General features: G+C 31.2%; 1 protein-coding gene across 11 annotated transcripts in view; it reads right to left on the bottom strand.

The window, feature by feature from the left end:
* FAM135A (family with sequence similarity 135 member A) overlaps positions 1–14,238 on the bottom strand; it is a 108,741-nt gene that overhangs the window by 40,377 nt on the left and 54,126 nt on the right. For all 11 annotated transcript variants that reach the window (XM_081295549.1, XM_081295546.1, XM_081295555.1 and 8 more), the window contains 2 exons: positions 13,708–13,757; positions 8,068–8,223 (listed from right to left, as the gene is read on the bottom strand). In XM_081295549.1, coding sequence (XP_081151675.1) covers positions 8,068–8,223; positions 13,708–13,757 — 206 coding nt within the window. The remainder of the gene's footprint in view (positions 1–8,067; positions 8,224–13,707; positions 13,758–14,238) is intronic.

The raw sequence follows: 14,238 nt of genomic DNA, 5'->3' as shown, positions 1-14,238 counted from the left end.
ATGCCACTGAACTGTATATGCTAAAATGATTGATATATCATGTAAATTTCTCAAAAAATCTCCCTCAATTAACCAAAAATTCAAGTTTAGGAAATAGTTACTATAGACATTAGCTTACATATGACCTATCCTCTTGCCTCTACCACTCTGGTAGTTTTGATTTTCTAGCTATTAGACCATCAGTGTCAATGTTTAGTGTTTCAAAGCATTTTTTATTATTAATTCCAGTGAATATAGTAAAGTTGAAAAAAATTCTATATCATATTTTATATCACCAAGGTAATCACTAAAAAATCATGTTTGAGACTATATATATATATATTATTTTTGCTTCTTAAAATTTTTTGTAGTTGTAGATGGAGAACATGTTTTTTTTTTTTTTTTTTTTTTTTATTTTTTTAGGTACAAGGGATTGAACTCAGGGGCACTTGATCACTGAGCCATATCCCCAGCCCTATTTTGCATTTTTATTTAGAGACAGGGTATCACTGAGTTGCATAGTAGCTAGCACATTGCCATTGTTGAGGCTGGCTTTGAACTCTTGATCCTCCTGCCTCAACCTTAAGAGCCATTAGGATTACAGGTGTGGGCCACCAAGCCAGGCAGCATGTCTTTGTTTATTTTTATGTGGTCTAAGGATCGAACCCAGTAACTCACACATGCTAGGCAAGCGCTCTGCCACTGAACTACAGCTCCACCCTGGAGACTGTACTTCTTTTTATTTTATTTGTAAAACATAAATAGCAAAGGAAACCAGTATTATAACAAATGACATTTCAATGTTGTAAGGCTGGGCTACATTTTTGTTTGAAGTCTTAATTTTTTTTCTGGTTGCAGCTTTTATCTTTTTTTTTTTTTTAATTTAAATTTTTGCTGTGCTGGTGATTGAACCTAAGGTCTTGAGCATGCTAGGCAAGGTTCTACCACTGAACTTTGCTCCTGTTCCCTCTATTTATTTTTATTTTATTGCTCTGCACTGCTCCCTTACATTTTTCATTAACATGCATTAATTTTTCATTAACATGCATTAACTCTACATATTAATGGGATTCAGTGTGATATTTTAATACATGCATACAATGTGCAATGATCCCATTTGGCCTCGCTTTATTCATTCACATCCCTTCAAACCTCTAAGTAATCAGTATTCTGCATTCAGGTTGATTTCTTGTTTGTTTGTTTTAACTTCCACATATAAGAAAGAACATGTGGTACCTCTCTTTATGTGTCTGGCTTCTTTTCCTTAACATAATGCCCTCCAATTCCATCCAATTTAAGGAAGTCTTGACTTCATTTCTGATATTTTGCAAATATATAAAAAACAGATGAAATGCAAAGTATCAGCTGAGTTCCCATCCCATCTCTACCATTTCAGCCAAATTATTTTACCTTTCTAACATAAATATTTATTTTGTAAAATGGGAATGATAAAATATTTACTTCATGAGGTTTTTATTTTTATTTTTATTTTTTTGCGGGGGCGGGGGGTACCAAGGATTGAACTCAAGGGCACTCGACCACTGAGCCATATACCCAGCCCTATTTTGTATCTTATTTAGAGACAGGATCTCATTGGGTTGCTAAGTGCCTCGCTTTGCTGAGGCTGGCATTGAACTTGTGATCCTCCTGCCTTAGCCTCCTAAATTGCTGGGATTACAGGCATGCACCACCGTGACAAGTCATGAGATTGTACTGATGATTTAAATTAGTTAACATTTATAAATCAATTACATAGTATCTGGCAGATAATTTCTATATATGTTTGTTAAGTAAAATATATAAATAAATTATTCTTCAAACAGCATTCTAAGAAGTAAAAAACACCCAAAATGCTTTTTACATTTTAAATGGTTGGAAGTTTTTCAAAAATGGAATAATATCTGGTGACAATTGAAAATTATATGAAATTCCTATTTCAATGTCCACAAATAAGCTTTTATTAAAACCTAAAGAAAAAAAGCATAATAATGTCTTCTATCTAACTACAAAAGAAAACGCTTTCCCTCCTCCTGTTTTGTAGATGAATTCTTGGGCTTATGGTCAGTGGTCCCATAGAATCACAATTTCAGAAAAGGGTTAGTAACAAACCTGTTGCTATGAACTTAAAAAAAAAAAAAGAATAAAGAAGTTGTAGTTAACAAAGATGAAAAACGCAGGGAAGTAAAGAAGGACACAACTATGAATAAAGCAGATGGCAAAACTGGGCACAGAAATTTGCATATAATAATTTTTCAAACTTCTCTCAGATGACTTTATAGTTTGAAATATTATTTTAGGAAGGTCTATAAAAGATTTCCATTTTATAGTCCAAGGAAAGGTACATTAATCTGAATTGTTAAAATGAACAACATCACATTAATATTAAGCAACAGAATAGCAGAATCACCATATCAACTTAGGCTTCATTGCTCTAGGTTAGAACCACAAAGACACATATTGAGTAGGACCTTAAGTTTATCATAGTCTGTTTCTACACAAGAAAAACAATCTCAAAATTAGTTTTATGACCAAGAAATTCTGTTTTCTATATCAGGCATAATTTATTTATATAAAAATATATAAAATAGGTAAAAGTCTTTGATGTTTTTGCATGCTATTTGATAGGGTTGCACTGGACATACTTAGATTGAAATATTATTTGCTACTTATTTGGAATTCAATTTAACTGGGCATTCTGACAACCCTATGTATTTGGCCTGAGCAACATTATTTATGAACATTTGTCATGAAAGAACTAAAGATTTATACAAGTTGGTATAAGATAAATAAAACATCTCTAAAAGAATGCCAAATTAACTGTTATTTTATCTAACTCCAGCAGCCCTAATGAGAGCCTATACAAGGCAAAATACAAATCTGTAATGATAGCACAAAGCATAAGATATGGCTCCCTACAAAGTGAATATGATGATCTCCTTAATACTAGATTTATAACATTATTCCAAGCACAAGTTATGACCAACATAAAATATAGCACTTCTGATGCTATAGAGTGAAACATTATAATACAACAAAACTGATAATTCCTCATGGGTCTACTGTATTTCTTCAAGTCTCAGGAACAGAAGCACTAACTTTCTTTGTAAAGAGACCATCTTTTCAAGAATACTTATACTGAGAAAACATTGGGAAGATAGAGATGTGTCTCTCTTTGAAGCAAAAGGCAGGATGGCTTACAACCTTGATAGATAAAGACTGCCTTTGGTTCAGAGTAAAGATATTTACTGTCTATTATAAAATATTTGGGAAAGCTTGGCTTGTCACCATATGCTTGTTATTCTGGCTACTTGGGAGGCTGAGGCAGGAGGATTGCAAGTTTGAAGCCAGACTGGGAAAATTAATAAGATAATATCTCAAAAAAAAAAAAGAGGGGGGCGGGCAGGCTGGGGATGTAGCTGGTAGAGCACCCCTGGGCTTAATCCACAGTACCACAATACATCATAATACATACATACTTAAAATAAAATATTTGGGGTTCATAAGCAAAGACTTTTCTCCTGTAATTCAATTCAATGGTTTGAACTTGGCCTTCTTTATACTAGATTGTAGAAACTGAGGCTTGGAGAACCAACACAAATGACAATACTTTGGTTATTACTATTACTATGAGATCCTTTATCTCTGACCAGTCTATGGTAGGCTTAGGTATGCTATAAGAAGGGTGAAACCTCGGATTCTACAGTTCTTGACACATATAAAATTCAGTATTACAGTTATTATTTTGCTTTTTTATAAGTTGAATCATTCAATTTCTTAGTTTTGATTTATATATCTTTTGCTTAATCATGGAGACTTTTAATCTTTTTCATTAATATGGCCATTGGGGACCATTCGTGTACAAATAGTCTGTATGGTCCAGTGGGATATAATTTTTCAGTAATATGAAAATCTGAACTTTCTTAATCTTGATACATAAAATATTGAAGCAATATTAAACTAATTTACTGTATTTTTCTTTCCAAGTACAGATTTATATTTCCTGTTTTTAGTCCAATTCTTTGTTTCACTACTTGCTTTCACACAAAAAGAAATATTTCATTATCAGAGGTTCATTTCTGTGACTCAGCTCAACTGTGCTGCTTCAGAACCCATCATCAGACAACCTATACACTTTATTATGGCTAAGTTTGTTCTTCTACAAACAATGAATGACCTCTGGACTGCTCTGGGTTACTGTATGTTTAGCACTGTATTCTAAGAATATCAAGACACTTTATGATCAAAGTTCCTGCTGAATTGCATAAATAGGAGTCAGAAAGCACAATATATTATCATTTACAAAATTCAATGATAATCCTTGTTTACTACAATAAACAAAATATCAAACAGAAAAAAAATGTACAAGAGACAGAATTAACATTAAAAGTTGGTTCTCTGAAAATACTAATAAAATGGCAAACTTCCAGGAAGACCAGTCAAGAAAAAGGTGACAATAGCTAAATTGTAGAACCAACCTAGATGCTCTTCAATAGATGAATGGATAAAGAAACTATGGTATATATACACAATGGAATATTACTCAGCATTAAAAGAGAATAAAATTATGACATTTGCAGGTAAATGGATGGAGTTGGAAAATATCATGCTAAGCGAAGTAAGCCAATTGTAAAACACCAAAGGTTGGATGTTCTCTCTGATAAGTGGATGCTAAGGAGTGGGGGATATGGGAAAAATGGATGTACTCTGGGCACAGGCAAGGGGTATGTGGGTAGGAAAGATGGTAAATAAGATGGACATCATTACCCTACATGGTACAATGCTACACTGTGTACAACCAGAGAAATGAAAAGTTGTGCTACAATTGTGTGCAATGAATCAAAATGTATTCTGCTCTCATATTATTTAATTAGAATAAATAAAATTTTAAAAAGGAGGGGCTGGGGTTGCGGCTCAGCAGTAGAGCGCTCGCCTAGCACATGTGAGTGCTGGGTTCCATCCTCAGCACCACATAAAAATAAATAAAATAAAGGTAATGTGTCCAACTACAACTAAAAAAATATTTTAAAAAAGAGTGATGTCACAAATAACTAATATCAGTAATAAAACACAATGGATCTTGCAGATATTAAAAAGATGATTGAAGGACTTTATGAACTAACTACTTGGTAACAATGACTTGAGCAAATTCAAAGAAAAATATAACTTACTTGCTGAAAAAGAAATAAAAGGGTCTACAAAGAAACTACTAGAACTAATAAATGAATTCAGCAAAGTGGCAGGATATAAAATCAACATGCATAAATCAAAGGCATTTCTGTATATCAGCGACAAAACTTCTGAAACGGAAATGAGGAAAAACACTCCATTCACAATATCTTCAAAAAAAATAAAATACTTGGGAATTAACCTAACAAAAGAGGTGAAAGATTTATATAATGAAAACTACAGAACCCTAAAGAGAGAAGTTGATGAAGATCTTAGAAGATGGAAAAACATACCCTGTTCATGGATAGGCAGAACTAACATCATCAAAATGGCGGATATTACCAAAAGTTCTCTATAGGTTTAATGCAATGCCAATCAAAATCCCAACGGCATATCTTGTAGAAATTGATAAAGCAATCATGAAATTCATATGGAAAAATAAAAGACCCAGAATAGCAAAAGCAATTCTAAACAGGAAGTGTGAATCAGGTGGTATAGCGATACCAGATTTCAAACTATATTACAGAGCAACAGTGACAAAAACAGCATGGTACTGGTACCAAAACAGGCGGGTGGACTAATGGTTTAGAATAGAGGACATAGAGACTAATCCACAAAGTTACAACTATCTTATATTTGATAAAGGGGCTAAAAGCATGCAATGGAGGAAGGATAGCATCTTCAACAAATGGTGTTGGGAAAACTGGAAATCCATATGCAACAAAATGAAACTGAATCCCTTTCTCTCGCCATGCACAAAAGTTAACTCAAAATGGATCAAGGAGCTTGATATCAAACCAGAGACTCTGCGTCTGATAGAAGAAAAAGTTGGCTCCAATCTACAGATTGTGGGGTCGGGCTCCAAATTCCTTAATAGGACACCCATAGCACAAGAGTTAACAACAAGAATCAACAAATGGGACTTAATTAAACTTAAAAGTTTTTTCTCAGCAAGAGAAACAATAAGAGAGGTAAATAGGGAGCCTACATCTTGGGAACAAATTTTTACGCCTCACACTTCAGATAGAGCCCTAATATCCAGAGTATACAAAGAACTCAAAAAATTAGACAATAAGATAACAAATAACCCAATCAACAAATGGGCCAAGGACCTGAACAGACACTTCTCAGAGGAGGACATACAATCAATCGACAAGTACATGAAAAAATGCTCACCATCTCTAGCAGTCAGAGAAATGCAAATCAAAACCACCCTAAGATACCATCTCACTCCAGTAAGATTGGCAGCCACTATGAAGTCAAACAACAACAAGTGCTGGCGAGGATGTGGAGAAAAGGGTACACTTGTACATTGCTGGTGGGACTGCAAATTGGTGCGGCCAATTTGGAAAGCAGTTTGGAGATTCCTGGGAAAGATGGGAATGGAACCACCATTTGACCCTGCTACTGCCCTTCTCGGACTATTCCCTGAAGACCTTAAAAGAGCATGCTACAGGGATACTGCCACATCGATGTTCATAGCAGCACAATTCACAATTGCTAGACTGTGGAACCAACCCAGATGCCCCTCAATAGATGAATGGATAAAAAAAATGTGGCATCTATACACAATGGAGTACTATGCAGCAATAAAAAATGACAAAATCATAGAATTTGCAGGGAAATGGACGGCACTAGAGCAGATTATGCTTAGTGAAGCTAGCCAATCCCTAAAAAACAAATACCAAATGTCTTCTTTGATATAATGAGAGCAAATATGAACAGAGCAGGGAGGAAGAGTAGGAAGAAAAGAGTAACATTAATCAGTGACATGAGATGGGAGGGAAAGGGAGAGATGAGGAAAATTGCATGGAAATGAAGGGAGACCCTCATTGCTATACAAAATTACATATAAGAGGTTGTGAGGGGAATGGGAAAATAAACAAGAAGAGAAATGAATTACAGTAGATGGGGTAGAGAGAGAAGAAAGGAGGGGAGGGGAGGGGGGATAGTAGGGGATAGGAAAGGTAGCAGAATACAACAATTACTAATAGGGCATTATGTAAAATTGTGGATGTGTAACCAAAGTGATTCTGCAATCTGCATCTGGGGTAAAATTGGGGGTTCATAACCCACTTCAATCTAATGTATGAAGTATGATATGTCAAGAGCTTTGTAAAGTTGTGAACAACCAATAAAAATAAATAAATAAAATAAAATAAAATGTATCCATACTAACATTGTATCTATCATCTCAACCTTAAAATGAATCTCCAGGAACTATAATACAAACCCAAACTGAAGGATAGTCTATCCAACTAATTACTGAACCTCTTCAAAAAAAATCAGAGTCATTACAGACAAAGAAAAGATGAGAAATTATTCCAGATTAACTGTACCTAAAGGGACATTAAATTTGAATGCTATGTTAGGATCTGGAATTTGATCCTGGAAATAGGAAGAAAAACTTGTCATATAGGACATGATTAAGGCAAATAGTAAAATTTAAATATGGACCATATATTAGGTCTCTGTATTGTACAAAATAAAATAGTCTAAAGTTGGTCATATTAGTAGTTAAGTGAAAGAACATCTTTGTTTTTAGGAAATATATGCTGAACTAAAGAATGTATGTCTATAATTATCAAATGGCAAAGGAAAAAAATACATATATGAATATATTTATTTGTATATATCTCTAGCCAAAAAGAGCGAATGAAGGTGAAAATGTGCCAAAATGTTAATTTGTGATTCTGATGAAGAGACTGGAAGTACTTTATATTAATTTTTAATTCTTCTGGGAATTTTAACTAGTAGGGGTTGTTACTAAGAAATCATATACTTAACTGTATTAACTTTAGAAATAAAACAATGATAAATGTCTCTTTTCTGATTTATCAATCAGACTTTTTATTCATAAGGGTTTTCTAAAGATAAATAATACTCATTAAAATTTCTGAATATTACTTTTCTTTAACTTACCCTCAAGGTATGGTGCTCCTGTGCTAATAATATTCTTAATTCTTCATGTAGTGTTACAACTTCCAGAAACTGTCCCCATAAAGCCATTAGAAGTGAGCAAAGTTGAGCAAGATTCATATTTATAAGTTCTGCCAGTTCATCAGGATTTTCTATTTTCTGAAATGACAAGAAAAACATGCCACTACTTCTGGAGACTTGCAATACATATAATTATGCTGCTCAGAATATTAGTACAAAGGCAAATTTTTGGTTTAAAAAAGAAATATGTATATGCAGACACAGGGTTTTAGAGAAAGACCAACTGACCAATGATTTTCTACTTAACTGATAGTTACCAAAGCAATTTTTAATAATTTGACCAATATTTTAATATCTGAGGTATTTTATTATTGAAATAACATCAACTATACTCTAAAATTATCCATCAAAATTTTATATAGAATGATCAACTTCTAACACTCAAATACTAGGAATTTTAAATATAATGCATAAATCCCAATGAAAGTTACAAATATTTTTGAAAGATAACATGATCTTAAAATTTTCTTCCCCAATCAGCTATGTGAAGCACTTAAAAATACCCACAATTCCTCAAAATGGACTCAAATACTTTTGGAAAAGGGAAAATTGTCTTCCCTCTCACTTCTATATTGTCAGGTTCTGTTTCATTTGTGGGTATTTCTTATACAAACTTGTTAACCATTTGCTTTCTTTTTTCTAACATATAATTTATCCACTACTTTTTTCAATTGCATTTTAAATGTTGGCGTGTATATTCCTGAGATACAAAGATTAATAGATGAGAAAACAGGTAGACACACCATTATAAAATACTATTAGCAATGTTCTAAAAGTGGTAATAAATTATTGCATTTTTTATTCATGTGAACTGATCATGAAAGTTGAGTACTAAATTTTAATGTGACATGAAGACTCTTATAAAATGCAACTAGTTTTCTTGAAAAAATAAAGACTAATAAAAGACTATAAATCAGAATGATTGTTTCTGGTGGGGGCAGGTATTTTTGTTATGAGGGCAGGATATTCTTTAATTCATTATCTTGGTGTAAAAATTTGTATTTCAATTACTGGTAACACTAAATCTATCTTAACTACACAGATGAATGACTTCATTTCCCTAGGAAATGGTAGTAGTCGTCAAGTCTTTACAGGAATGCTGAAATTCACTCCCAAAGTTTTAATTACCATCTATATACTCCCAAATGCTATATATTACATGATGCTTCTACTTATTTTCACTTCTTTTTGAGGTTTACAGTTTAGCAGATTTTTCTTTCCTCATCCAAATAAAGCTTCCATTGATTTATCCTACTAATAACATATAACAAAAATTAAGCAAAATTAAGAAGTAAAGGCATTATGATTACATTCTATCTGTTCTTATAACTTTAGTTACTGACACACAGTAGTAATTTGATAAATATTTACTAAAGGAATAAATGAATGAATGAGAAATTAACAGGCTTCATTTAGAAAAAAGCCCCCCCAAATTTTTTGGAAAACTTAGAATTCTGGAATGGAAGCAAACTGAGAAAACACAGATAAATAGGGATTTGTTAACATTAAGAAACTAGATTGTGTTCTGCTCTAGGAAATGATTTTATAAATGAAGCTAAAAACTTTTTCAAGCCTCTATTAACAACATACAGAGATTAAAACAAGATACAGAGATTAAAATGTAACAAACTAGCATAAACTGAAACCTGTAGTATTATTGTCCCAAGGATTATTTTAATGGAGTTTAGAAGAAAAACAGTTGGATAAACATTTGAGAGTAATTAGATAACACTGTGTAATTAATGAAAGAAACACTGTACCAAGTATAGTCTAATACAAGTAGATATATGTTACTCTCTCTACTTTTTCCTGAAAACAAGGCTATCTAGATGTTATTTATTATTTCATTTCCTAGGGATCACAGCACCAAGGTTCTGAGAGAATATCCCTTCAAGTATACATAAATTACTCCTCTGGTTTGCACAAATATTTAATAATACATCTCAAAATAAATAATGATAAAATTATTTTTATTTAAAAATGGAAATCATAATTAAGTTTGAAAAGATCTTTTATATGCATAAATGTAAGACAAAGAGACTTTACTTTTGTATATTCACTATCTTATTTTAAACATATACATTTTTCAGAACAATCATTTCAATTTTTTTTGTTATATACATAGAACAAAATCTAAAATCACATATGCTTTTAGACCATTTTCCCTGGACAACACAATATGATTGTTTTCCTACATCATCAAACATTTTTTAAAGGCTGCAAACTTTTTTAGATAATGAGTATCCCATAATTCATTAACCATTTTACTGTTGGCTATAATTCAGGTTAATGTTTTTACAACATTGTATATAATCATATGAATCTTTTGAGTATTTCTTTGGTATAGATTGAGATAGGATACTTTTTTTTTTTTTTTTTGGATACATACCACCAAACTAATCTCTGAAAAAGATCTACAAGGTATACAAGTCTGTACCCTCATCACATCTCAAGAAACACTGTTAAAAAAAAAATGCAGCCAATTTGACAGATTAAAAATTGTATCAGAGTAAATGTTTGTTTCTGTGATAGTTTCTGAGACTGAATATTTTTCATATACTTATTAACCTTTTTTGTAATTAGGTGTCTACTTTGGGCTAATATGAAAAACTAATTACATGTTTTATTACTGATTTTTAAAAACTCTTAATATAGTCATTATAGCTTTTGTCTGCTCTTTGTTGTTAAAATTTTACCTTAGGCAATGTTGTAAGATTTTATGATGTCCATTTACATACAAGAACTTATATATGTGTACCCAAACAAACTTTTTAGCAATGATCGTATACTATATGAATTACTTTGATAAAATTCCCCTTTACAATTCTCATGCTATTCTTTTCTATATTACTGTTAAGAACCTAAAAAATTATTTTCAATGTAATCACATGAACATGATCAAATACAGAGCTTATAACTTTATATATATATATATATATATATATAAAAGTTCATATTTATCATCAATTTACTTTTAACATAAAGAGCTTTTCAGCATGAAAACACTATCTGCCATCATAGACCAATAAATACACAGTGGAGTATATTTTGACATATTTTTACATACATGGAGTATAACTTATTCTAATTAGGATCCTATTCATATGGTTGTACGTGATGTGGAGTTTCACTGAATAAATATTTCTTAAGTAATCCATGTCAATGCATAGAGATTTACTTAATTCTTTTAAATGACTATATGAGTCTATATAATTCATGAGATTCTTTATCATATTTGTGTACACATGTGAGTACTTTTATAAAACAGAATTTTAAATAACTTGCATGGGAGGTAACATGCACTAAATAAATATTTTTAAAACAGAGTGATAAGTTACCTTAAAAAATTAATTTAAACCATCATTAACAACATATGCCATTACTAGTTTCCCTATTATCCTTACCTACAATGGAGATTAGCAGTCACTCTTGTTTTTGCAAATTTCCTGGGTCAAACCCAATCCAATCAAACTCTTTATTTAAACCTGTATTTTCCTGTTTTTCAGTAATACTAAGTATCAAATTAAGTAGCTTAAATTGTTCTAAGAATTGCCAATTTGTATATTCCCTCTGTGTATCACTTTTTAACAAGGGTGTTTTTTTTTTTTTTTCTTTTTTTGTGGTGCTGGGGATTGAACCCAAGGCCTAGTCCATGTGAGGCAAGCACTCTACTGATTAAGTTATATCTCCAGCCCAAGGGTGTTATTTTGAAATTGGTACACAGGAGCTCCTTATATATTGTGAGTAGTAATCATTTGCCTGTTTTAAATATTACAAACATTGTCCTCTAATTTATGGCTTGCTTTAAATTTATAGTGTATTTTGTTATAAAGGAGTTTTGGATCATCCTTAGCTTATTTTATTTTGTACTTTACTATTAGTCTGAAGGAGTCATTCTATATTCCAAAATAGACTACTTATATTTCTAATTTTTTTGAAAATTTAACTATTTAGTCCATTTAGAACTACTTCTCTGGTATGGCACAAAGGGCTAAAGCTTACATCACTTATAATCCCAATGTTCATCATATTTTATCATATACTTAGTTATTACAAATTGATGTCTTTCAGTGCTATTTAACTTGACTGACTTGCCTATCATTTTAAGAGAAGAAAAACTATTTTCCTATTTATCTTATTGTAGTTTTATATATATTTAAATATCTTCTACATTTTATATATATTTAAATATCTTCTACATTTGTATTACTTTTAAAGCTTTTCTTAGTCTTTTTTATGTTTCTTGAAAAGATTTTTAAAATACAAGTTTAAATTCCCAAAGGGAATTTGATTTCAATTCATTAAAATGATTAATGAGACAAACTGATATCTTTCGGTGATTATTTTTCTTGCCATAGTAAAATATGTTAATTCATTCAAATTTTTCAATCTCTCAGTGAAACACTCCAGAAATTTTCCTACTAACTGCATACATCTTAAGATTACTTTAAAGTGTTTACTGTTCTTTTGGGCAAAGATTATAAGACCATTGGTTGTAAAGAAAATACTTATTTGAATTGTGGGGAAATCCTCTTAGAATACAAAATTACATATATATCTTGTATGTGAACAACTTTTTAAGGAAAAGGTAAATAACTTTTTCAAAAGAATCTAGTCCTCATTAAATTTTCTTTCTTCTTTTTTTTTGCGGTGGGGGGGGGGGTGGTGTTGCTGCGGATTGAACACAGGGCCTTCTGCATTCGAGGAAAGCACTCTACCAACTGAGCCATATCCTCAGCCCCTAATCCTCATTAAAGTTTTTAAGCAAAAATACACTTCACATAAAATACATAAGATTGTTGATTTAAGCCTCTGATTTTATCTTTAATATAGTTGACCAAAATGAATACACAGTGAACTTATTAAATAGTTAAAGCATTTAGTCTCCTAGAGAAGAATAAATAAACAAACAATGAAAAATAAAAAAAGAAAAAGAAAAACAAAAATCTATTCAATTTAACTGCAAAGATGATAAAAATTGTTTTGTTGAATTAGAACTGCCTTTTTTTTTCTTTGTGATTCTGGGAATTAAGCACAATTTGTCATTTTTAAAATGTCATTTTTTAAAATAAAAAACATGATATACAAGTTTAAGTGATTTTTTTTTAAAGAGAGAGAGAATTTTTTAATATTTATTTTTCAGTTTTCGGCGGACACAACATCTTTATTTTACTTTTATGTGGTGCTGAGGATCGAACCCAGCGCCCGTGCATGCCAGGCGAGCACGTTTCTGCTTGAGCCACATCCCCAGCCCCTTAAGTAATATTTTAAAAATATGTCCAAAAAAATTTGAATGAGTAGAAGAAAATGTATACTTTTGATTAGTAATGTGCTTTATTTATACTTCATTCATATGCGAAATAAAATACTTTTAAAATGATAATTTTATGCTGAAGTCAAATTATTTTGATCAACTAAATTATGGTTCTACCATGATCAACTGAATTATATTTGTATTTTAAGTAAGATAAATAATTAAGTTTTCTTAGACAAAATATTTACAATAGAAAAACAGAAACCATTCAAATAACTTGATAATGTGAATTTTAAAAATCCAAGTACCTTAACTTCTTCACATAGTTCAGTAAGACGAGCTTCTACATCCATTTCCTCTGAAAGGAGTAAAGAGTAATTAGAGGAAATATTTAAGTGTTAGATCTGAAAACTGCCTTTGAAATTATATAAACAAATTCCCTTTAAACAACCAAAAGATTGAGAAATATATTGGCTACATTCAATAAATTTTCACTGTAATATATTTTCATAAACACATTAATTAACTAGGTAATATGATTATTAATTCAATGTTCTGATCATTAATGTGTTTCAGTTCTCACAAGAGGCCAACATGGCCAAGAAAATATTGACTATATATGTAGGTAACTTGTAAAACAGTGTCATAGAAAAGAAAAAACATAATTAAGTTTTTCTGCATTTCATATTTTACAATTTACAGTAAAGTTTAATATTTTGTTATATGTGATTATGCTTTGCTTTTTATATAAAAGTTAAGGTAAAATAAATTTTTGAAAATAGAACATATTTAAAACATACCTAGGTTGTGGGCTATTTAATGAAAATGGGCAACAGAAT

Source organism: Spermophilus citellus (assembly GCF_964194105.1).
Source record: "Spermophilus citellus genome assembly, chromosome: 5".
Classification (NCBI taxonomy): domain Eukaryota; kingdom Metazoa; phylum Chordata; class Mammalia; order Rodentia; family Sciuridae; genus Spermophilus; species Spermophilus citellus.
This window is presented reverse-complemented; position numbering and strand designations above follow the sequence as displayed.